Source organism: Xiphophorus couchianus, chromosome 12 (assembly GCF_001444195.1).
Source record: "Xiphophorus couchianus chromosome 12, X_couchianus-1.0, whole genome shotgun sequence".
In the NCBI taxonomy this organism is placed as follows: Eukaryota; Metazoa; Chordata; class Actinopteri; order Cyprinodontiformes; family Poeciliidae; genus Xiphophorus; species Xiphophorus couchianus.
In genome coordinates this window covers 15,648,542-15,674,101 of record NC_040239.1, presented here as the reverse complement: position 1 = coordinate 15,674,101, position 25,560 = coordinate 15,648,542, and the positions used below count along the sequence as shown (strand labels likewise).

The 25,560-nt window shown below is 39.6% G+C and overlaps 1 protein-coding gene across 5 annotated transcripts in view; it reads right to left on the bottom strand.

Annotated features, from left to right (window-relative positions):
• LOC114154722 (uncharacterized) overlaps positions 1-25,560 on the bottom strand; it is a 41,358-nt gene that overhangs the window by 1,565 nt on the left and 14,233 nt on the right. For 2 of the 5 annotated variants that reach the window (XM_028034062.1, XM_028034066.1), the window contains 12 exons: positions 18,295-18,444; positions 17,576-17,904; positions 13,545-17,006; positions 10,536-10,979; positions 8,942-9,030; positions 8,231-8,452; positions 5,733-5,954; positions 4,139-4,312; positions 3,558-3,657; positions 3,143-3,274; positions 2,472-2,558; positions 2,250-2,348 (listed from right to left, as the gene is read on the bottom strand). In XM_028034062.1, coding sequence (XP_027889863.1) covers positions 2,250-2,348; positions 2,472-2,558; positions 3,143-3,274; positions 3,558-3,657; positions 4,139-4,312; positions 5,733-5,954; positions 8,231-8,452; positions 8,942-9,030; positions 10,536-10,979; positions 13,545-17,006; positions 17,576-17,904; positions 18,295-18,444 — 5,510 coding nt within the window. The remainder of the gene's footprint in view (positions 1-2,249; positions 2,349-2,471; positions 2,559-3,142; positions 3,275-3,557; positions 3,658-4,138; positions 4,313-5,732; positions 5,955-8,230; positions 8,453-8,941; positions 9,031-10,535; positions 10,980-13,544; positions 17,007-17,575; positions 17,905-18,294; positions 18,445-25,560) is intronic. The other 3 variants (XM_028034063.1, XM_028034065.1, XM_028034064.1) reach the window with 3 other exon arrangements.

The window sequence follows — 25,560 nt, the reverse complement described above, 5'->3', positions numbered from 1 at the left end:
TGGCTATGAATTTGAGACAAAATATACACTAAGTAGGATAAGGAAGCAAATGCTTTTAGTCAACTCATAAAATGATAAACTCCAAAGTCTCTGAGACTCACATATGTCTGACGTTTACAGTGAACCCTTGACTTTGATTTAATTCTCACCAGGGCAGCTTTTATGTTCTCCCATCCCTTTGGAAAAACAGAAGCTCGGTTTTTTATACAGTTCAAGCATATTTTCTTTCTTCATAAATGGTGGTCAGAACATGAAGCATTTATGAGTAATTTCCCTTTACCAACAAGCTTATGCTCCCTGCTAAATTTGTATGTGTTCTGCAGGTGTTTGGTTAGCTCAACAGAGGCGGGCTGATCCTGATCATGTTTCAGTGATGTTTAGTTTGTTGCTAAATGACGCTTTAGTGCTGCACAGATTTGCCACTTATATATGTCTTAAATATTTACTGGATAAGAGCGACTTACATGTCCTTGAGGATTTAATATTCTCATATTACATTTATTCAAAGGAGAAGATTTGTTTGAAATGCAAAATAGTTTCTCAGTGGGACGAACACTGTTAGTCTTCTATTGTTTTTGACCCAACTTTATTTTCCACAACTTTATACTTGACCTGTCTGCTGTGTCCCTAACCTTCCAGCTAGTCATTTTTCAGTTCCAGATATAAAAACGATCAAACTATTAAATTATTAACTGATACTCTGACTGATGTTCAAAGTACAAGCTAGTAAAAATTTTTTCGAAGGAATTTGTGTTTTTTTTTAGACACTGTAGCAACATCTTCACTAAAATAGGTTGTTTCAAACTGCAGCCTTAACAGTGGTACTTTTACAGTGTAGCATGTTGTGATGCTACTACTGATGATCATAATTAATAAGCAAAGCATAGATTAAAGTTAATGTGATCTGTAGCTACTTCAACAGTAGGTCAGAAAGAGTTAGTAATGGTTAATGTTAACAAGAGATGAATAAAAATATCAGCACACATTCGTATCATGCATTTTTTTATTGCTGTTGAACAAGCGATGTGCTTTTGTTCCTGTCTTGAATTCTTCCACAGAGCTTTTTCACTGAATATCTCTATATCTGATGAATACAAATGGTCAGCCGACATGACTTGCTAACATCTGTTTATCTTTTCTTTTCCTTGTGACATTTTCTGTTTTGACAGCAGTCTGTCTTTCTATAAGGCCGGAAGTCTAGACAATCTGGCTCACTGTAGATAATACTTGATTAACAAAAACGCATCTAGGACTTGTGTGTTTACTAAAAATTTGATTAGCTAAATATTTTAGCTAATCAACCTCCGCTCACGATTCTCTAGTAGGCAATTCTCATTTGTTATTGACTAATTTTATTTTTTCTCCCTTCATTAGTCCTAAAGTAAATGTAGTTAAGATGAAAGGCATAATGTTTATAGTTTTTTGGTAATACAAATTGATGGATCCCGATGAGAGCATTTTTTATTAGAAAATCACATGGAACAAATAAAAGAAGAAACAGGCTGGGAGACAAAAAAAGGATGTTAAGGGCTTAATTGAAATATTCAGTCTTGTAAAATAATAATCATTACTGGTACACACTGCAAGTTATTAGTAACTCTGAAGATTTTTTAAAAAGTGATGGGGGAAAAAAGTGAAAATCTTGGTTATTTTATTTGTGAACAATAAACACCAGAATTAAAGTTACTCGACTGGAGTTAGTACACCTGGGAATCTCTACCATGTAGGAAGTTATTATCTTATCAACCCCATAAATTCAGCTTGTTCCCGGTTTGTACATTGGTCTTCTAAAGACAGAGTGAAGTTCTCAGAACCTGAAGGTACACTTGCTTTGTATGCGCTACTAAATTTTACTATTACCGCACGCTAACAGATGCAACATGTGTGTCACATTTAAATGAACAGCGAGTTCAAAATTGATCATTCACATTGAAAGTCAGTTCCTCGACTAAGAGAAAAATTAAAATGTAAAAAAGCAGCTGATTTTGGGACGGATGCAGGAAAGTCAAATGTTAATCTGAAGCTGCTGGTTTTGGTTTTTCACAAAACCAGCAGATTCAAATGAGCAGACTATTATCATGGAAACCTTTCACACAGTTACGTCCTGCTTGCAGTTAAGATGTGCAAGACTGGAGCCTGAGGCAATTTCCCTTTCAAAATATTCAAACAACCTGGTCCACATATACAGAGAGGCAACATGCGTTATTATTCTCTCACGATAGTTTTACGTAGTGCTGACAAAAACTCACTTTATGATGCTGGGAGGAATGTGGACGTACTCCATTGGGATTATTTCTCCGAGCTCCTGCAGGCTGTGAACATACTTGATCTTACTGCTGAACTTTGAGCTGTATAAAAACAGGAATCAAAAAGATTTCAGTGTAAGTCGATATCCAGTGGTGTACGGCGATATTCATTGTTGCATTTTATGTCCATATAGTGTGTAAGTAAATTGTGAGTGACAGTGAGACCTTATGAAGGGCCTGGTGAGTCCCAGCAGAGTTCGAATAAACCAGGACGGATGGACAATGATGAACATCTTTAGGTTTTTCTTCAGTCTGCAGCAAAACGAGAGAGAAAACTAAACATCATGAAGGATATTGAGACAAACATCTACTGTATGTCCATGCTCTCTGAAGATATTTTAAAGTTTTTCTGTGGACCGTGACTCTTTTTGATACATTTTTTGTTTAAAACCTGACCATAACATATTGAGCGTGTCTGCTAAAAAAAAGTGAGGAAACTGGATCAGAGATGCATCAATCTTCACCTACTGTTTGCCAGGTTTTCAGTTTTGACTGTCAAAAATCGTGTTTTTCCTTAGAAAGACCTCAAACCTTCTCTTATAATCTTAAAATAGACAGCACCATCAATTTTTATCCTATTTCAATCTCAATTAGAGAAAAATGTTTTTTAAACTACAAAACATTCACTGGTAGACAACGACAATACTTATTAATTTACAGTGTTAGCTTGTGAGAAAACTTTACAAAAAACATAACCGCAGATCATTTAGTTGTCAATTACCTGAAAATTATCTGAAATTATTTTAAGACCTAAGTTAGGCTTGGCTCTTAAAAATGTCCGATATGTAATCAGGTCTTGTGGAAAATGAGAAAGCAAGCACTGGTGCAATGATTACCTTCGGTCTATCATCTGGTAGCACCTTTTCATCCAGGTGAAACCCGGCATTCTTCTGCGAGGAGTGGCTCCATTCAGGTACACAATCATGTAATCCTCTGCCACCATTAGCTCTAATGTACTTATTACATAGCTGCAAGAAGAAGGAAATCGGACCTGGATTTATCACGTTACCTTCATAACGATAAGAAAATAATAATGGTACATCATATCATGGCATTCTGGGTCTAACATTGTTAGTTTTAAATTAATGAGAAAACGCTTCTTCATTTCAGCATCACTTTCTAGGGCCAGTCCAAGATAATACCATATCAAACCCCAGTGAATTAATGTGAATGGTTTTGATATTAAATGTGGGCATCGTGGCTGCTCTGAATGTGTACATGAAATCGGGGAGATTGGAAAGTTCAACTTACAGAAAAAGGTTTTCCATGACATAGTTATAATTTTCACAGTCACTGTCTGGCAGGAAACAAGCTGCAAACACAATGATGGCATTCTTTTCAGCATAGTAACCTGCAGAAAAAGAAAGGTCACCACATCAGTTCTCAGTTTGCGTAAATTTGTTGAACACCTTTTTTATTTCCATATTTATTAGCTCTGAAACAAAATGGACATTCATTGAGCAGACTTTTTAGTTTGAATAAATCATGTTGCAGTCGTACGCCAAAGTCAAAGAGGAACCGAAAACACAGGTGAAGCACTGAGAAGCAAATAAAAAGCTTCTCTTTATTTCCCCACATCAACCTAAATGGATAAAATTACAGAAAAGAAACTTAGGAAAAAATACAGAGTTCAGTGACAAAATATACAAATACTGACATTAACTTAAACCAGAAAACAAAGATGTCAGCATTTTTCCACATGAAGACATGAATCTACAAAACAAAGGGTGACGTTTTGCTTAACCTGTTTTGGAAAATTGTGAGACAATAAAATGAACAGAAGAGACAAGTCTTACACGGAAAACTGATGCCAACCATTTGTGTCTCCATACCTCCATGGGAAATGACTTTTTTGTATGGTTGAATGCATTTCATATCAATGCGATGCTCCTGCTCTCCAATCACCACACTCCTCCACAGCCGGTCGTCTCCCTTTTCCTCTCCTCGACGCTCTGCTGCGGCATCACCCGACGCTGCTCCTGCACCCAAACCAGCCTCTTTTGACTCTGTCGTTGGTGACATTAATGATACGAGAGAAATATCAAATAAGGGAGAAACCTTAAAAACAGATACGGCTGTAAATCAATACTCCAAGCTCACAGAAAACTGTCCAATCCTGAAAATGAAAAGACTTTGATATAACTAAAGACCAGCCAAGACATGTTGAAATCTAAAGTCACAGCACTCCACAAATATGGTCTTTATCAAAGAGTATCAGAAAGAAAGTTGTTGTTGATAGAGAATCACCAGAAGTCACATTTTTAGTAGGGGATGAGACCAAAACTGAACTTTCTAAAAAATATAAGCACCGCATATTACCATGGACTCACTTTTTCATTTGGCTTGTGGTGGTGGCAGCATCATGATGTGGGACTCCTTTCTTAAATTCTTTTTAATTTTTATTTACTTTTGCAGGGACGGGGAAGCTGAGCAACGTTTATAGGGAGATGGAGACAAACATAGAGCAATCCTAGAAGAAAACCTATGGGAGGCTGTGAAAGACTTCCACCTTTCAGTCCTCAACTTACAGCCAGAACAACAAATGAGTTTAGAGCAAAGCAAATTCCTGTGTTAGTCATACAGAAATTGTATATACAATTATGTTATCAAACATTTGCTTCTTTTGTTCATGCATCATGAATGTTGAATTGCTTTAACTATGTTTCTGAGTATGTTGAAGGAGGCCCTGCTGAAGGATGCAGACAGCCGGCGCCAGCTTGTTCTAATCAGACGGCTGCTCAGCAGAAGGACATCCTGTTCTTCTTGTTTATAATAAGATAGGTTATAGCGTAATGCTGTTGATTAGCCTTATACAATCATACTGTTCGTAGTAAATGTTCTAGTTTATCTTGTGAATCCGTGAATCACGGTGCAGCTGCAAATGTTTTGATAGAGCTGAAACGTGCATTGTAGGGAATGATTGAAATAAAAAGAGAGGGTGCGGCAGGATGTATTTTCAGAGCTGGTCGAGATTGTAACTGAGTACGTCTCTGTCCGTTCTCCTTGCGAGTAAAAAGAATCCAACTCTCTCTTGTCTTTCCTTGTGTCTGTATTTGATGTTCTAGTTGCATTCTGCAGCAAAACGTCACAACTGATGTTCACAGATACCATAAACCTACAGTTATTTTGAAAATATCTCAGTTTCCAGATGTGACAAGGTGGGAGACACATTCCACAAAAAGCTCTCAGCTGCAACTTCAAGAGAAGCTAATTATGTCAAGTATCTTAAAACCTTATATAGTTTTGGTTGCACCTTACAAATCATCTCAATAACATTGTGTTGGTCTATCACATAAAATCCCAATTAAATAAATTGAGTACTTTGTGTTGCTTTGTGATAAATGTGAAATACTTTGAGGGGTATGAAAACCTTTGTAAGACCCTCAAGTGCCATATTTGCATTGAGTCTTTGGGCTTGTATCTTACCCTGGACATTCATTTTGAGTGAGTCTGCCTCATCAGGTGTGTCTATCCCATCTATGCTGGCATCCAGATCGTCTCCGGTGTCCAAGGCATCATCATCCGTGTCCAGAGCATCTTCTGAACGAAGAGACCCTTCACTGCGTTCCAGTGATGGGTTTATTGGCGGAGCCGACAGCTTCCTCCTGTGGTTTGATCCAGCTGAAGTGTCTGCTGAAGAGGAGGGATCTGTACAACGATTTCAGTGGCACAGTTGGTATAGAAACATTCTTGAAAGGAACAGGAAGAGACAGAGATGCTAGTATGACACCCAGTCGGTTCATGAGCTTCTTTGATGTTTCCCAAACTGGAGAGCAGATGGGTCACCTGTCGGCTGACATCTGCAGCTCTTCCTGAGCGTCGCACTAAGACTGCGGGTTAAACAATTTAATCTGGTCGAATTTAATCTAGCCAAAGTAGAGTAGAAACTAAGCAAATATTGTTGCTTCACCTTCTCGTCCTCTGGACGTCTGACACCACCTGAACCTGTAGTCAACACTCTCCTCTTTCTGTGAACCACAAGGGTAGGCTTCGCTTCAATGACTTTATTATTTAGCATCGTTTGTATAAAAAAAAAACAAAAAAAAGGGTGCGCTTTAGTGGTTTAGTTTTGTGCCGATTTTTGCGCGTTGGAGAGGTGGTTGTGCTCTTGTAGGTCAGGTGCAGTGATAGTTTTGGACCTTCCGATCTGTCGGACATTTCTTGTCGACATCTGCTGGTGTCAGCCAGCAGGTGACCCGTCAGCTGTTCAGTTAGCGAAACCATAAAAAGCTAATAAACCGGCGACCCACCAGAACCGCACACTGTAAAAAGCTCAGGCGGAACCTCAGAACTACGGGAGGTTCAAACTCCACTCATCATTTTTAGCTCACAGAAAAAGAAAACTGACCCATAAGATTTAGGCTTCGGCGTTCCACACCTCACCAACTTAAAACTCTGAACTAAGAACATCTGATCACAATATAGCAATTAACCATAGCTGTCCTTAGTGATAACTATTGTGAGTAGTCCCTAACATTAATATGATCAGGCAGCATGTAATCATATTTACATATATGAATTATTGTTGTAAAGAAAATTCATGTCTGTACGACGACAAATAGCCCTCTCATACGCTTCAAACGGTTTTCCAATACGTCTCTCGGTTCCTGAACGGGAAGGAGTTGTTCGGACTGCTTTTTTCATATAAACTGACTGGGTGTCTCACAAAGATAGAATTATTTCTCCACCTCTCTGTCTCACACACACATGACAGTTAGCAGAGGATTGATAACCATAGCAACGGAACACAAGATGAGATTGGCTGCTGGTTAGGACTACAAATACGCATCACTGTAGTTCTAACTAACGCTCAGTTAAAACAGAGGGCTGAGCTGCCATTTAGAACTACTGGCTGTTTTGACCAGTAAATAACAGATTTAACCCAAACACTGTTAGACATTGGATTAGTGTGGCCATTTAATATGAAGCTTATGGTTTTTTTTTTCAAAATAAAAGCTTCAATATCAGGCTAGAACTACTAGTCAGAACTACAACATGGCAGAACTGTCAGTTACTACAGAGGAGGACTGGACTGGCCTTTAGAACTACTTGTGTTTTGGGCATTATAGAACTGATTTACCCCAATCACTGTTACACATGAGATTAGTTTCGCCTTTTGAAATGAAGCCTACTGAACATTTCAAAATAAAAGCTTTGACAATTTCTACATCATGTAATTGCTCTTTTGGCTTTATGTGACTGGTTTATCCAAAGCACTGGTACACATTGGATTGGTGTGGCCATTTGATACGAAGCTTACTGAAAATTTCAAAATAAAAGCTTCAATACCCCCTCAAGTTAGTGCACCGCCATAGGCGTTGCAATAATATTAGCTTGCATTATCTTTTTCTTCTCTTGCTGTGCAAGGCAGTTAATTAGCATTAGCCTTTTAGCTTAAATAATCTATTAGCTACTTTTCTGACTTATTAGCCAATGATTGAAATAAAAAGAGAGGGTGCGGCAGGATGTATTTTCAGAGCTGGTCGAGATTGTAACTGAGTACGTCTCTGTCCGTTCTCCTTGCGAGTAAAAAGAATCCAACTCTCTCTTGTCTTTCCTTGTGTCTGTATTTGATGTTCTAGTTGCATTCTGCAGCAAAACTTCACAACTGATGTTCACAGATACCATAAACCTACAGTTATTTTGCAAATATCTCAGTTTCCAGATGTGACAAGGTGGGAGACACATTCCACAAAAAGCTCTCAGCTGCAACTTCAAGAGAAGCTAATTATGTCAAGTATCTTAAAACCATATATAGTTTTGGTTGCACCTTACAAATCATCTCAATAACATTGTGTTGGTCTATCACATAAAATCCCAATTAAATAAATTGAGTACTTTGTGTTGCTTTGTGATAAATGTGAAATACTTTGAGCGCCATATTTGCGCCATATTTGCATTGAGTCTTTGGGCTTGTATCTTACCCTGGACATTCATTTTGAGTGAGTCTGCCTCATCAGGTGTGTCTATCCCATCTATGCTGGCATCCAGATCGTCTCCGGTGTCCAAGGCATCATCATCCGTGTCCAGAGCATCTTCTGAACGAAGAGACCCTTCACTGCGTTCCAGTGATGGGTTTATTGGCGGAGCCGACAGCTTCCTCCTGTGGTTTGATCCAGCTGAAGTGTCTGCTGAAGAGGAGGGATCTGTGCAACGATTTCAGTGGCACAGTTGGTATAGAAACATTCTTGAAAGGAACAGGAAGAGACAGAGATGCTAGTATGACACCCAGTCGTAAGTGTAGACTGTTGGATAAACTCTGGAAAATAGATTAATTCTCATCTGGATTAAAACTTTTCATTCTGCCACTGTAATGCAATGTTTCTTTTTTTTGTTGTGCATTTGTTAATATTATTGATATAATAATGAAGTGTGAAAGGGATCCAGATTTACATAATACCAAAATGTTCAGTCAAAGTGAAAAACATTTTCTTTATTTTTTATTTCCTGTCTGCCCTAAAAGTTATTTTCTTTATTTCAGTCTTTATTTCACATCAGGACTGATTCCCTTTTGAGGGCTTTTATTTTTGCCTTTTTCTGTACCATTAACCTCCTTTAACAACTAAAACACACGCAGAAGATTTTGAGAAGTGAAAACAATACAAGTTTTGTTTTTCTGTTTTCTGTTTATTTACCTTCTCTGTCTTCCAGCTTCTCAGCTGCTTCTTCACTGAAGTCCATCTTCATCATCGTAGCTGCTTCACCTTCTCCCTGATGGGAGTTTCTGCTCAGAGGCAAAGAAATACAATAGTGAGCCATGACATAAACTATCATTGCTATGACCAATGCTACCAGAGGCACAACTACACACAGTAAAGGGCCAAACAAGGCAAAGACAATCATCTATCTCCAAAGCAAAAGAACAGAGCTGTTCCCATGACACTGAATAAAACAGAATCTGAAATCCATTCATTTGACTCAAGACATGAAGGATTACAGACGTGACAAAGCAGATGGAGAGAAACTGACCCGCTGCTTCATTCCCAGGCTGCACGTGTGGGCTGAGAACACAATACCATGCAGTGTTACCACCTCCCTCCAACTATAGCCCCTCTAATAGATTCTGATTAGCATACAGACCGCTAACAATGGAGAAAAGCACTACAGAGATGCCTTGACACACAGAGATACACATGAAGACACATGCACAAGATATTTTTTTTTTGTTTACAGAAATTTTGATTGTTACCTTTTTGTCATCACAGTGTCCTCCGAACCAGACTTTCCACTGTAGGTCACATGACTAGTTAATTAGGGGAAAGGCCTATTGTGCATGTATGCAAATAGACACACACACACAAGCGGTGCTAAACAGGGGAGGGTCATGCATCCCAAAGAGGGGGCGGGACATTATTCCAGTGTGGGACAAAATTAGCACAATACTGGAATTACTAATGGGAACAGTATGACCAGAGCACCCCCTAAACAAATACTTACCTAAAACCAGGCTTTATTTTAGCGTCCCATTATAAAAAAACAGTATCTTAGGAAGGCGTAGCACAGTAGATTCATTGTCTTTTTCTACTACGTTTGTAATTTTTAGACCCTATCAAAAGAATTTTCAGAAGATAGAGTAGTTGAAAAGAGTGTGCCGACATCGTGTAAAACTCCATGGATTTAAACTGGGATGTCACTCAAGCTCAAATATGTGGGAGGGTAAACAAGCAAACACCTTTGCGAATGCAGCGTACCTGAAACGATGGAAACCTGTCACGAAACAAGGGCTCGGATAAAACCTCAAGGCATGAATATTGAAGGCTGTGCAGTGAATGTAAAGTTAATTATTTTCAGACTGTTAGTCATTTTTATGAAATGTTTTTGGAAAATTATATAAAAACTTGAAAAGAAATATTGAGGGCATGAGTACATTTTTCAATTATGGGGCCTTATCTGCAAAGATTCCAAATAAGAAGCAGTAAGCTGTGCAAAGAAAAAAAAAATCTAATGTGCAATAAGTGGGTGTGTTGCACATGATCTACAAAGACTGACTGTGCAAATGATTAAAGGAACAGTGATGCAGACTGCAACAGAAAGGCATCATGCTGGAGGTATAATAATGATAGGAGTGATGCACAAAACTTTGCACAAAACAAGTAATGTTATAATTAAAATGCAACAATTTGTATTTTTTTTTATTTAAGGCAGATTGTTTTTTTCACTTTCAACATAATTGTATTGGGTTATGGAGTCAAAATCCAGAAATTGAACTTTTTTTCTGGAGCAACTCACCTTGACAGATGAAAGTGAACATATCCTTGTGATACATATCGAGCACGATCTTCTGTCGAGTGGTTTCCACCAGCTTCATATTGAGGGTCCTGGAGTTCGGAGCTGCTCGTGGGTTCTTCCACATACGTGTTGTCAGTGATGTAATGACATTTAAAACGCAGGCTTTGATGGGCGCTGGCTCCAGTTTGGTTCTCGATTTGCTCGGCTCTGAAATACTCGGCCTGTGCATCGGTTGTGAACTCAGCGTAAACATCTGAGGTGCTCGGAGGCCTTTCAGGCTTGGTTATCGCACAGGGTGGGTGAACATGCTGGTTTTCAGTTCTTTGGTCGATGTGGTGGTAGTTGTACCCATACTTGTTTTGAACAAGACTTGCGTTCAGATCAGATGCAGCATTTTCATTAATTGGCTGAGATGATGGCTGACACGTTCTGTCTTGGTGTCTTCTGTTACGGGGATAAGGGATCTGGGATCAGTGCAAATACATATGGGACACAGTGACACTCATTCAACAATATCTCACTTTAGTTTTAGGCAGTACTTCATACTTTATATCTAAATTATTTAAAACAATAATAACACCCAATTTGAAAGCAACAAGGTGTGGTTAAAAGCTAATGAAACAATGTCACCTAGTTTAAAGACACTTTGGATGCATCTGTTTAACTAATAGAAATATTTCTAGAAATAAAATAACCACTTTTGCATTATACTGATTCTCTGCCATTAATTACAGAGTAACTAAAGAAGAAAAGAAAAGGATTTATCTTATCAGTTTTGTATTTTTCTTTCGAGAACTCAAATTATCTGTTGGAAAATAAAATAGATTTTTGTATTTATGTGTCAAGGATCTATAGTAGGGGTCTGTTTTTATATTTTTGCAACTTATTATCTTGCTCTTCATAAATGCAAAAACAGATGCATGACATTTCTGCAGTTATTAGAAAGATCTGTTGATGGCAGTACTGCACTGGAAAAAACAAAGCAATTGCCCTCAGAGACAACATTGAGGGAGAAAGACACATGTATTAAACTTTTCTTATTTCTCTTCTCTGGGTCTCTTTTTAGCGTCTGACTTCTTTTGCCTGTGACATTTCCTTCAATCTTGATATTAAATCCTTAGGAATATCTCAGTTTTTGATGTCCTGTTAGAGGACAGGACATCAAAATCCTTGTCCTTCTGCATCTGAGGAGGACAAGAAGACCTTCTGATGAAGTATAAGCTGGGATGCTTTGTTTGGATCAAACTATAAAAGTGACAACGCATTAATGCTGAAGATTTAAATTAAAATCTAAATGCTACACTCTTTTTGTTTGGAAAATTGACATTGCGACAGTAAATAAACACATTTGTATACATAATCAGAGTCCATTTCTTCAGGCCATCCTACAAAATCTTTGAAAGATGAATAGTTTAGCTGACTGGTATGACAACATTGTCCTCTTTAAGATGTAAAAGTAGCTGGTCCCACATGATTTTATTCCATATCTAAGAGGTCATTTGATTATAAAAACACCAAACCAGAAGTCGCCAATATAATTCATCCAATGATTCATGGAAACTAGGAATAAGGTGAATATACAGTATATCCCAACTATATAGAACTAGAATTAATTTTTGCATCACACCATATCTAAAAAAGAATGTATTGTATCATTGTTGAGAGTTGACAATATACTTGAAGTATATTTTCATAGTTTGTAATACTGTACTGCATCTCAGAAACTATTATCTAAACTGAGTGTGAGTATCTACAACTTCTGGTTGGCCACCAATATATTACACTTTCAAGGATAACTGCACATATTACTTTGGCAACACAGATAAACTTATATTTTGCAAAATAGAATTAGGGTTGGTTGGAGGAAAAACATGGTTATTTATTTTTCTTTTCCATTACAAATAAGGTCAAGAACTAAATTCAAGAATAAGTTGAGAAAAAAAGTTAAATTCTTTTCTGTCAAGACAAAAATATTGAGTATAAAGTGGAAATGAAATCTAGAAGAAAAGGTGGGATTCTGAAACTGTTGTGTTCTTTCTAACCCATATTTGTTCATATGTTAGCAGAAAAATGGTTTCTTGTTATTCAATCTTATTCTAAAGTATGAAGTTAGGAGCTTATATAAACAAGATCTGGCTGTCGTAGGTGTTGTGCCAGTGTCATTTTGACTTTATTATTGACCTATTTCACTTCCACTTTTTCCTCTTTTTTCATCTTTAATCTTAAAATAAGTGTAAGTGATCCTAACATTCCCACATACTATTTAGACGCAAACAAAATATACGCAATTATGTTTTAAAAACCTCTGCCTTACAGCTTAAAGTACTACAGAAATGCATTACTAATGCAAAATTAAAGCCAGATGGACAAGGTATCCTCTGTTGCACCTGATTTTACATATGGAAACTTTGCTAATACACACGTATGCCAGCACCTTGTTAGAAAGCAAGGGGAGCCATTTCCATAAGCAGTGGAGGGGCTCCAGCTGTAATGAGGCAGGTAATGCATATTTAATGAGGCATAAACTGATTTATAAAAAACAAAACGCAGAGCTGCAGATCAAACCTCGATGCTAAACACACATCACATGCACTCAGATATATATGTACAGCTCTTTATCTCCTCACACCGATGCAGACATAGATTCCCATTACCCCACTGATATAGCACTCATTTTTCACTCATCCACCCCACATGTATACCCACACACACACACACACACACCCACACACACACACCCTCTTTGCTATACCAATATCCTGGGGAGAACTGTCCAGCTCAATTAGAACAGGGTTGTCAGTGATGCCAATTTTTTTTTTTTCCCTGAAAGACTCAAGTGAAAAGCTGGACAAAACCCAGCAGAAAACAGGAAGAGGATGGAATATATGAGATGGAATATATTAAATCTGTTAAAAAAAAAAGGCTAAGGATATACTGAGGTATCTTCCCTGATTTTAAAGAAATAAAACCCATTTATTAGATTAATATTTTATTTGTGGGGAAGCTTACCTTAAAACAGGTGAATCAATGTCTCCAGAAGCTTCATGATCTTCAATCTGTTGCTCATCCATCCTTATAAATTGTGAATCATAGTAGGCCTCTGTGTTAAGTAGAAACCCATCATTCTTTTGTTCAATAGTTTCTAAATTTGTTTGTTTAAACATGGGAGCTTCAATAAGATCCTCAGTAAAACTCAAGAGGTCAGGAGGTTCAAACCCTTCTCGTTCTTTTCTTTCATGTGGTTCTTCTGAGCTACATTTTGGCAGGGCAGTGGACTCTGTATCATCATCTTCATGTTCCTCTTCCATTAAATCTCCAGAAAATGGTAAGTCAAGTCCTTTTTCAGTGGAAAAACACAGCTCATTTACCGGGGAATTTACCAGAGAGCTGTTTTGAGAGACTGAACTGTTAGTGAGTGCTGGGGACTGGGCTTCAGATGTTGATGGAGGTACGTCCTGGTCGACTAACTGGCCTCCCCAGAGTTTAAAGTCAGCCAAAGAAGCAGTGCTTGGCGGAGGAGCTGGTGGTGAATGCCCACCTTCATCAGAATCCTCCATTGAGATCTGTGAATGGACATAGACTTCCTCTCTGGTCTTCAGGAAATGATCAGACGGATATCTTAGGGAAGGAGACACACTTCTGGCAGCTAACCCAGACTCATTTTCAGAGTTCGATTCCTCTGTTTGTCCAAAATTTGATTGGTGGAAGGTTTCAGAGATCTTTTTTGACTGGTCATTGGTGGACTTTCCTGGCAGGATGTGATGGTCAGGATTATAATCAAGGCTGGATTGGTAAGGATCGGTTGACTCAGATGACACTGATTTGCTTTCAGCTCCTCTGGTCTGTTGTCGACTGCTTTGCTGAGTATTCTCCAGGTGTTCATCTTGTGCAGATTTGGTGTGAGATCTCAGTGCAGTGGCAGCATAGGAGAGCATGCTGAATGTCTCCATGGGACTCCGTTTTACTTTAGATTGCTTGTCTTCCTGTGTAATCTCATTTGCAGACTCCCTGTTAGTTTCCTTTACTGCTCCAGGCATGACAATGTACTCCATTTCTAAGGTTGAGAATGAGTCTCCATCAGAACTAGTCTCATGGTTATTCTGATGACCTGAGTGAAGACTGCTAGGGCTACTTTGTGCTTCTCTTTCATCCATTGGAGAACAGCTCAAAGATATTTCTTCTGCTATTTTGTTTTCTTTTTGGTCCAGCTCTTGTTTTTCAGCTGGGGACCCCTCCTGTACATTGTTGGCCATTTTGATGGTCAGATCTAATGATGAGGCTGAGTCTGACCCATCATGTCTCTTTGATAGATGGCCGTCTCCATCAAACTGGCTTAGAGATAGTGACTGGGGAGTCTGAACTTGGGTTTTAGCATGAGTGACAGTAGACTGATCTACTAAAACAAATGGAGAATGCTCACTGGATTGTTCCATCCAATCAGTGTTTTTGGACTTACTCTCAACTGGACCTTCTGTGCTACCTGTAAGATTATCAAACTCTTTGTCAAATACAAACATTTGGTTTTCTGTCTGATCTCTGTTTAGATCTGCCTGTGTTTCTCCCAGAGGATCAGTTCTCTGATTCTGAAAAAGTCTGGGTACTGCTATAAATGGGCTAGATTGATCCTCTAGATGTATCAGGTCCACTACAGGGCTGGCAGAGTTGTCAAGGGAGGATGCATGGCTCCATCCCCCAGCTCCAATGTTGTCGTATTCAGAGGTGGATGTAACCATGCCATGAACAGGTAATTCCCATAAGTCAGTGCTTATGTGAGGTGAAGATTCAACATCTGATTGTGCAGAACCCAAGTTCCCAATTCCAGTCTCCAAAAGCTCTCTCTGAACACTTTGCATGTCATTGTTGGTCATTTCCTCCCCCTGTGATCCACTGTCGGCTGTTTCTATAACTATTTTCACATTGTGCTCAACACCTCTCCAGTCATCATCTCCAGGTGACTGAAGGTGCCCTCTTTCCTCAGTCTCAGGAGAAGAATTAGCTACCAACAATCCGACACATGCCAGATCTTTTTCATGTTCAGGTCCTTCGGGGGTTGTTGTTGTGGAGGAGCTTTCTTCCTGAATGGTGGTGTTCCACATCGCCATGCCACCATTAGAATATCCCAGTGGACTTTCCAGTGATGCATCTTTCCGCATAACAGTGCTCAGCCCGCTAAAGGATCCTGCATTTTCAGACAAATTGTCTGGGGTAGTCAGAGGTGAGAGACTGTCGTCCCTAATCGTCATATTCCACATATCTAGAGATTCAGGGTAGGAGGTGGTCGTTCCACTGTCGGATTTCAGAAATCCCTTTTGGGCTGAGTACGTCCAAAAGTCCAGGAGCTCCATTTGTTGGCCTGGTCTTTTACCTTCATCCTCTTCTTTAGAAGTTTCTGGTGTTAAAGTGTCTAGGGTGAGTTTCTTTTTCAATACAGAGGGTGTTACATGTTTTTCTGCAGTAGCTTTGGGTTTTAAAAACACACCATCTTCAGGTGGTGTTAACTGAAGATCAGTCAAGGTCACAGGGTCCCACTGATCCCTAAGTACATAGTCTGGGTTCCATTTTTCACATGTTTCAGTCTGCTCAGTGATCAAACTAAGCTGAGGTTCAAGAGTCTTTGCCCTCTGACAGGCAGCAACTGGCTTTGATATTTGGTCTACAATATCTCTTTCTGTTGCATCACCCATTGAGTCTTTTACTTCATTTAAAACATTCTGAGGACTGCCTGAGCTGCTGACCTTATTTAATGCACTAATGTCACTGGAGAAAGCTGCTCCTTGTGTTTCACTGCTCAGGTCATCCCAAGTCTCTGATAGGGATGATGATACACTGTCTTTGTGCTGTAGGCCATTGATCCTCTCGACAACATCTTCTGGGAAAAACCTGACACCACAACTGCTGGGTGGGCGGCTACCTACCAGGCTGTTCACGGGAGTTGGAGGAACCATTGTGTCCATCATCTCATTCCCGTAGATCTGACCGTGGTGATCAATTGAGGAATTTCTACTTTCTAGCCCTCCTATAGAGTTTGGAGCAGAGAAATCAATCAAGCTCATCTCATCAAGCTCCGATAAGCTAGAGCTTCCAGCTCTTCTTTCCACTTCATCAACTCCTTCTAGAGAATCCACCAGTTCTCCTTCCGCTGGTAGTGGCTGGTCCCTGCTATGAAGTGGGTCAAAGCTAAATAAATTGAAATTGTCTTTCTTATTTTTGCTGGAGCGGTGCTTCCTCCTCTCGGGTGGGACAGGAGGGGAGAGAGATGAAAACCCCAGAGCAGAAGGGTTCCTCAGAAGAAGCAGTCCTGGTCCGCCAGCCGGACCTTCACCTGCTGGACTGTCATCACTGAGGAACACAGAGCTCTCCTTGGAGGAGCGGCTGCTGCGGATGGTGGTCATACCGCTGTCAGGGCTCAAAAGCTCACCACTAACACCGACTCCCACAGCTCCCATCTCCTCTTCACCCTCTGCAATCACCCTGTTTGCAAAAATAAAGTTAAACTGTGGCAGTATTGTTTAAATCATAATTAAGTATAGTGGATCTCAAAAGAGTACAAATCCCTGTTAAAATGCCAATGTTTTTGGGATGAGACCATGATGAATCACCTCAAAACTTCTACTCTCTTTAATGAGACATTTACTCTGTAATTTAATGGAGGGAAAAAAAATTAAAAACAAAAACTTGCAATACTCCAGTTATAATCTAAACAAATATTTTTCAGCATACTACTGCATCTTAATTTAATCTTTTCCAACCTTATTTTGTGCACAGTCTTCTTCAGACAAACACACAGTTTTTCCACTGGATTTAGTTCTGGGCTCTATCTAGGGCTGGGGTCGGCAACCTTTATGATCCTAAGAGCCACATTTGCCAAAATAAGACTTGTTTCGAGCTTATTGTTTTTCAGTCCAACTGTACAAGTAATGCGGCACATCACAGCCAGAATAAATTCGAACATAATTTATAATGGCCTACTCTTTTTGACATTATAGACCATGTCTTTTAACAGGGGTGTGTACAATTTTGAGGTTGAGTGCACTTAATACCTTGCTCCTGTTGCCACATCTCCGTTGCCATCTGTCCTCTCTGTGTCAGATCCGTCCATGTCGTTGATGCCAGATGATCCCTGGGAAAACTCCACGCTGCCTGCTACTCCCTCTGTTGAGGAAGTCCTGCTGCTGGGGTGGCAGCCCAATACAGAGTTTCGCCGGTTCACAAAGTCCTTCAGGATGCTCTGGATGTCTTCCAGCAGCAGAGAAAGAGTACCAGAAGGGCTGGATGTGTTTATTGGAATGTGGTAGACCTGGAGATTTTCCCTTTCTTCTGTTTCACCAGAAAAAGACCAGCTGGAGGACTCCTCTAGCTCAGCGCAGATCTGTAATCAGAGCCAATAAATGGTGACATCCTGTTTTTTTCTTGTTTTTCTATTTGTGTTTTTTTAATTAAAATTACATTAACAGCAAAGGTCATCACCTAAAATACACTGACATTTTTACTGGTAAAATTCTGGATTTATAGCCAACTATAACTTTTTTTCTGATTCTCTCAGTAGGTTTTAATGAACACAAAAGATTTTGAAAAAAAGGTTTTTTTACACAGACATGTTGGAATTTATGCCCTGCGACAGACTGGCGACCTGTCCAGGGTGTACCCCGCCTCTCGCCCGGAACGTTGCTGGAGATGGGCACCAGCAACCCTCCCGACCCCATTAGGGACATGGGTGAACAGTAAATGGATGGATGGATGGATGGATGTTGGAATTTACCTGGTTTAGGATATCTGTGTTGTTTGAGTAGACAGCCACCTGCTGGCGAGGATGATGAACTGTATCACTGATGGACAAGACTGCCACCAGAACGTCATAGCCATTCTGGTGACAGAATAATTTCAGGTCATCCACGTAATTATGCCAGTCCTGAATGTGAGACGGGGAACAAATATAAAAAATACAAAAATATGACACCATTTCTTTCTACTCATCATAATCTTACAAATACAATTTTTCAATTCCAGACATTTTGCTTACATCTGTTGCTAACTTTGTTACTTTTATTGCACATTCGATTTAATTTTATTTAGTAAAAGTAGTTTCAAGTGTGTCTTCATCTGTAGTAATGAGAGACGAAGCTGTCAAAGTGCACAGAGGGGTAGAAAGATACTTTGTGATTTATTGTCTGGAAATTAACTGTTTGCTCTTAAAACAGCCACCATGCACAGATTATGGTAATTCAGTGACATCCTCTGTGATTGATGGATAGAAAGTTGCATTAATTAATTGTTTTGTTTGTCAAGGGAACTTGTTTTTTCTCACTCCCTCTGAAATGATTAACAACAGTGTTACTGCAATCATAATTTGCCACGCAGGGATATGCATAAAGTGTACAAAGTGATACTTTTGAAAACATATTTGCTTGATTTATCTACATTTGCTGTACAACTGTTTGCTTAGGGAAGTTTTGGAAATTGTTGCTGTGTTTATTTAAGTTGAACTTTCACATAAAGGGAGATATTCATAGTAAGTTAATGCTGCTTTTCACATGATTGTGTGCGTTATATGACATATTCAAGCCGTCCGGGATATTACAACACGCGTTTCTGTCATGTTCTTTCAAAACGTGTGTGGTCCTTCTCATTACTTGAGAGTAAGTGTGTGTGTATGTGTTTGTATGAGTCCACTGAAGGTGATTGATGACTGCTTGAGGCACTGTGTCTGCCCAGGCTGTGTCAATATTAACCTGCAAGGATGAGGGGGCTGCAGTCCTCCTCCCTCTGCTCCAGCCTCCATCCCTCCCTTCGCTCACCACAATATGGCTGCTGTCAGATTTAAGAACATCAATCGTTGCACACACACACGACTGTCACTTCATTGACATTGCCATTCCTCAACGCTGATATCCTGATGAGTGCAATGAAGCCTCCCGAGATTCAATAAAACACACATATTCACTCACATGGGTATACACGAGTAAGGACACATGTGACTCCCAGCACATGCAGCTACCCAGATTAATCCACCTGCAGTTAGCTACTGTTACCCGACTTTATGAGCAAACATGTGCACATAAAATCTCTATTACAGCCATAAAGGCGCCACCGTTTACAGCCCATTCTGCTAAGAAATGTTCAGATCGCAACGCTATAAGCCAACTGCATGCATCTGCACACAGAACTACAAACAGGAGCGAGGAAACAGAGTCAGAAAACGAGCAGAGTGCGAAGCTCTGCGATAACACGCAGGGCGACAGTCTGTCTGCCATTTGGTTCTTAACTGAGTAAATTACTACTCATATTGCTGCCCCTCCTCCTTCTCCCTCTGCCACCCCTAGACGCACAGATTGCCTTTTCTTATAAATTATCAACATGTTAGATTTAAAATCCACTTGCTAACCGTCTCTAGGAATATTAAGATGCATGCACAGAAACCAGTTTTTCTTATGCCAAGTTTTGCTGAGATATTGCAGTTTTCCTGCTGAACCCCAAAGTTTACTCCCAATTTATTAACTGACATGTGTCTGTTTGAGTTGATAGTCAACAGAAACTGCTGCGGCTACTGATACTATACATTATATTACCAAATGTATTAGCTCTCCTCTTTAAACTGTTAATTTCTGGTGCTTCAATTACTTTAATAGCCACAGGTGTGTGGAATCCAGCACCTACACAGGCAAACTGGTTCAGACAAAGCATGGGCTCAGATCAGAGGCTTGGTGAACTCCAGCGTGGGACCAGGATAGCGTATCTGACAGAGCATCTTTGCATCATAGATGTGAAGCTGACAAATCTGCAGCAACTGTGTGATGCTTTCATGACATTATTGGCGCAAATCTCTCAGGGATGTTGAATCTAAGCTATGAATAATTAAGTCAGTTCTGAAGGCAAAAGCACTGGCACGGTGTCCACGATAGACACTGTAAAGTTTAAGACTTTACAGGATGCCTGAGCTGTTTTCCTATTTGAATATAAACTTATTGATTTGTCCATTTATCAGATCTTCAGCATAAATGAGATTATACCTGCCTACCTGTCTCTCTGTCACACTTTGCTTGTTCATATCCGGCTTCATCTTTTCTCCCACATGGATCTCAACGCACACAACATCATGCACGCACCTCCCCTTCCCTCCCCATTCCCCCCACACACACACTTCCTCCCGCTCTCATTGGTTGCCTCCACTCCACAGGTGGCAAGTCTTTAGCGGCTGCGTGCAGCTCTCTCAACCTGCCGTCATTATGCACAATAGCCTTAGGTACGAAACTCAGGCCTCATAACTCACACCCTGCGTGCGTAAATTCCCGTGCAAACACAGTCAAAGCAAAAACACATTTCCTGCTGTCGCCAACATCTCTGGCAAAGAATTAATCAAGCGTTCATCCATTTAGGCTCTTTGCATACCCTTTCCGTCAGAACACGGAATGCTAAGAGTTGCGAGTTCTTCTCAGGCGATCGTTTCGCCACCCTGATGAATCCATCAAGCGAGGTTTGATTTATATATCTGTCTGTGATCACAGCGGTACAGCTACAGTAAATGGGGTGGCAAGGAGCGAGCTGACACCACCCTGCTCAAACACACGCACACATGCAAATGTGCACACACATGTGCGCTATATACCATTTGCAACACACACACTCTCATACTAACAGTCATCACCTCCTGTTCACACTCAAGCTCGCACAAGAATATTACTGCTTATGAAGTTTTTGGAGAGGAAGACAGAAGAGGGGAGGGTGGCATTTAAGTTTGCAGGCAGAAACCCAAATGTCTCTCCGTCGATTTCATATGGGCCCTCTCCACATGCTTCATTCACTCAGCTTTAAGTGTAGAGATCTGGGGGCCAAGATCTAAGCACTGACTCTATAAATGTTTTGCTTTGTTATTTGTTTGCCCTCAAAACCCATGGAAGCCACAGGGGGAGAATGAAGATGGGAGAAAAGAAGGAGTCAAAAGATCTTGTTTTCTTCCTTTAGATGAGATGATCAGGACAAAACATAAGTGCAAGATATGCAGGATGCAGAGAAATGACTGTGGTGTGTAGCAGTTCTCCAAACTTGTTTAAATAAATGATATGTTTTTGTGCAATGTCTTATTGTATCCAATAAATTTAAATTTAGGAGTGGAATAATGTTCTTAATGGACTTCTTGTAATAGAAACAATTGGAGTAAGTAGAAAAATAGAAGAAACAAGTTAATGATATGAAAATATTTATTCCAAATTAGAATTATTAAATCATTTTAATCCAATTTACAAAGCCTAAGTAATGCCTATTTCATAGTCTACAAAGTTATATCCCTGCTGCACAGAAAACAATAAGAAATTAAAGTATTATCCAGTAGAAATCTAGAGAATAGGAAAGGCAGGCGGGGCACCCTGGATTCCTGGTCTTCAATCTTAGTCCCTAGGAGGCCCACCCTGCACCTGCTGTCTCCCAGTGCTTCTCATCAGAAAGGCATTTACCGAGTGCCGTGGCTGCAGGCCCCTTCATTAGCAAGCATAATTATTTGTGCAAGTGGTGTAGGGCAAAACTGGCCCTGCATAAACAAACAGAAGGGCCGGAGGACTATGAACAAACAACACATTAGAGACATTCAACGTCGCCAAATAAAACCCAAAACTAAGCTGATAGAGGGAAGGACATATACCTAACCCGTACAAAAGTAAAATAAATTTGTTTAATTAGTGAAAAAGATGTTTTCTGGGGACAACCAACAAGGAAGAAATCCCAGCTGAGGGTTATCTCTCTTCAAATATATGATTCCTATGTCTTCAGGAAACAGAAAGGAGTTGAGAAGGGAAATACGAAGCAGTCAGGATGATGAACTTCTTTTCAGAGCTCTGACAAAAAATGACTTTCCTTTCAGACAGAACAGAAATGAATTAGACCTAAAATTTTGCTAAAACTGATTACACACAGAAATTACATTTATCACAAATTCCACAATTTAGCACTTTATTATTTGTATGCTTGTCAAAGTCTATCATTATAACCAGATAATCCACCTCTTCAGGCTGCTTGCAGCTGCAGAAAGTTGTACTTTACTACTTAGAGTCCTTGGATGTATAGGTAAGTTTTGGGAATGACGGAAAACAGCAGTGAATGTTTCTGTTAGTCTGAAGGTCCATAAAATAAGTTATTTTTTCATTTAAAAAAATTAAGAAAAATGAAAGTTTCATTAACTTGGGAAGATTTTTCCACTCTATAAAATGGTTTCCATAGGATCATTTAATCCTCTAACTTTTTTCTGTTGCTGAAGTTAATAAAACAATAAGAAGATAAAAAAAAATAATGACAATAAATATGTTTTCTTCTTTAGATGTTTGGGTAAAACCAACTAAAAGAGAGGGCACTTTTGGAGGCAGACCTCAGAAATAAATGGATGCTGCTTTACAGAAACATGTAGCTAAACTAAGATTTGAAATCTGAAGCATTGCCTTAAAAACGTTTTCAAATTCATTGAACTTTCTTACATCTTGTGAGGTTAAAATAATCAACTTCATCAGCTGGAGTCACTTTTACTATGATCCATCAGACCAACTCAAACAGTGAGTAACTATAAAGAGGAAGGATAATGAGACAGGATTTTTAACATGCTTTGCAACTAAAAAACAATTTTTTTCTGACACCATTGAGGATGAATATTCAAAATATCTTTGAAAGTCACTGAATATGCTTGAAAAGCTGAAGCCTGGTCTCTTTAAATAGCTGGCAGAAAATGGACGGATTGGGATACTGAGAGGTAAACAAATACACACACGGTGGTCAGACTCACACAGAACCACAGATGATTGATTCTGTTTACCACACAGTAAAAACAAACAACATTACAATCACTACAGTATCTTGTAGAAACAGTGGATTGTTGTATGGACACTAAGTAGGGAATAAAACTACAAGGAGTTTTCTAAAGTACCGAAAGAGCAGTGCTGAAATGCCTTTAAAAACAGAAAACAAAGAATTGTGGGAACATATTGCATTTCTTGGATGTCCATGTTAATGTAAGCAAAAACACATTATTCTCATGTTTGGGAATCTGTGTGTGTCTGAGGGCTCCTGTCCTTCCCACAGTTCATCAACCCCACAGCATGACGACTCTTCATCCAACTGCAGCCTCATCTGCCAGCGCTAATTTTTGGGCTGTGAAAAGCTCCGACACACACCCTCTGACACGACTGTGGGAAGATTGTGTTTTTGTTGCAATCTGCATTCATTAATTCGAACTCTGCCTATCTGAGCATAACAAAACCTTTTACACCATCAAGAAAACATGTCAAGCGGGGTTTGCAGCAACTTTACTTGTGCTTCTAACTTTCATTTCTTTTACACTTTCAACTGATTCAACCTCTATCGTCTCATGTAAATAATTTTTTTAAAAGAAAACATAGATGCGTCGCTGCCACCACAAGTATAAGAGCTAAATTTGGTCAAATATAAACCTTTAAGGGGCGTGCTGTGGTGGCACAGGGATTTAGCACGCCCCACGTTTGGAGGCCTTATTCCTCGACGTGGACGTCGCGGGTTCGACTCCCGGTCCCGACAACCTTTGCCGCATGTCTTCCCCCCTCTCCTCACCCTCCTTCCTGTCTGCCTACTGTCGAAAAAATACGAGCCACTAGTGCCGCAAAAACTCTTCGGAGAAAAAAAATAAATAAAAAAAAATAAACCCTTAAGATTGTGGCCCAAAACAATTAAAAAAGCACACACACAAATAAAAAATCAAATTGAAGAAATTCCTGAACTATTTTTCAAAGAGATTGAGATCTAACAGAAAAAATAAAAAATACCCTGAAGTTTTATCCACAACAATCCGAATCTGTGTAAGTGCTATTGTCACTTATGATCTTGAAGACTGAAAAACCACCCCCAAAAAACCCACCTATTTATCTTCTAATGATACACTTTTTAGATGGCTATACCATAGATTTATGGACTAGAAGGTATTACCTAAAGTCTTACCATTTCCCATGCCAAATTTGGCAGCAATAAACTAAACAAAAAAAGTTACTTTGTCTAATGACACACCTATATAAATGTTTATTAAGGGCTATGACATTTAGTCACTCTAACAGATTAAATGCATAGAACCAGTGTGGAGCTGATGCCAGCGCCAAGGTGAGGCTGCAAAAACCATGTCCAACTTTCATCTGCATTTAGAAAAGAAGCATGAAAGTTGTTGAAGTTAATGTAAGTGATGCCACAAAAGCACCCAGGCATATTAAATCTAAATCTGTACAAGAAATACACATGATTTAAAGCCTTCTGAGAATGTATAGCTCCTCCTGATGCCTCAATGCTATAAATATCCCTACAGACTTCCAGGTAACAGTTTTCCATCAGTCAGATGTCTTCTGCTTATTCTAGATTAGGTCTAGGAAGGAAATCCAGACGTTGCTCTCTAAAGCGAAACTCTCCAGCTCACGGGTGAAAACCAAGGGTTATAAGTCTCTGAAGGGAGGAATTACGATCAAATGCCAGCCTACTTTAAATTACTCCTCTTTTTCTGACTACATTTTTTTCAAAATGTAGACAGGTAGTTCAATTTAAACTTCGACTTTTAGCTCAGTTCTTTCTTCATCTGTTATACCTGATTCAATGCAGATGGGCCCCTAATTTACTTGCTCATCTCCAGTCTATCATCATTCATGAACAAGACCTCAGATACTTGCCGACCTCCACTTGAGGCAAAGAATGGATTACCCACCAATACAGTACATCATTGTCCAGTAGAGAACCATGGCCTGCTCTAAATACACTTCATGCGAAATCGGCTCTCATTGACATAGACACACGGCAAAAATTGCCTCATTTTGTTCGTAGCGAGTTATGCATCTGCCAAACTCTCACAAGGCCGGGGTCAAACTATTTTGACAAAGGTCTGTGCAAAGTGTTCTGTAGCAGGTCAGATGCAGCTCCTTGCTTTGGGTTTACCAGGAGTAGATCGTACCTACAGCCAAACCCGGGTGCCAGTCACTCTGACAGCACCACAACAACTCACACACATTACTTCCAACAGTGGTTCTGGAGCTCTCTTCATTTG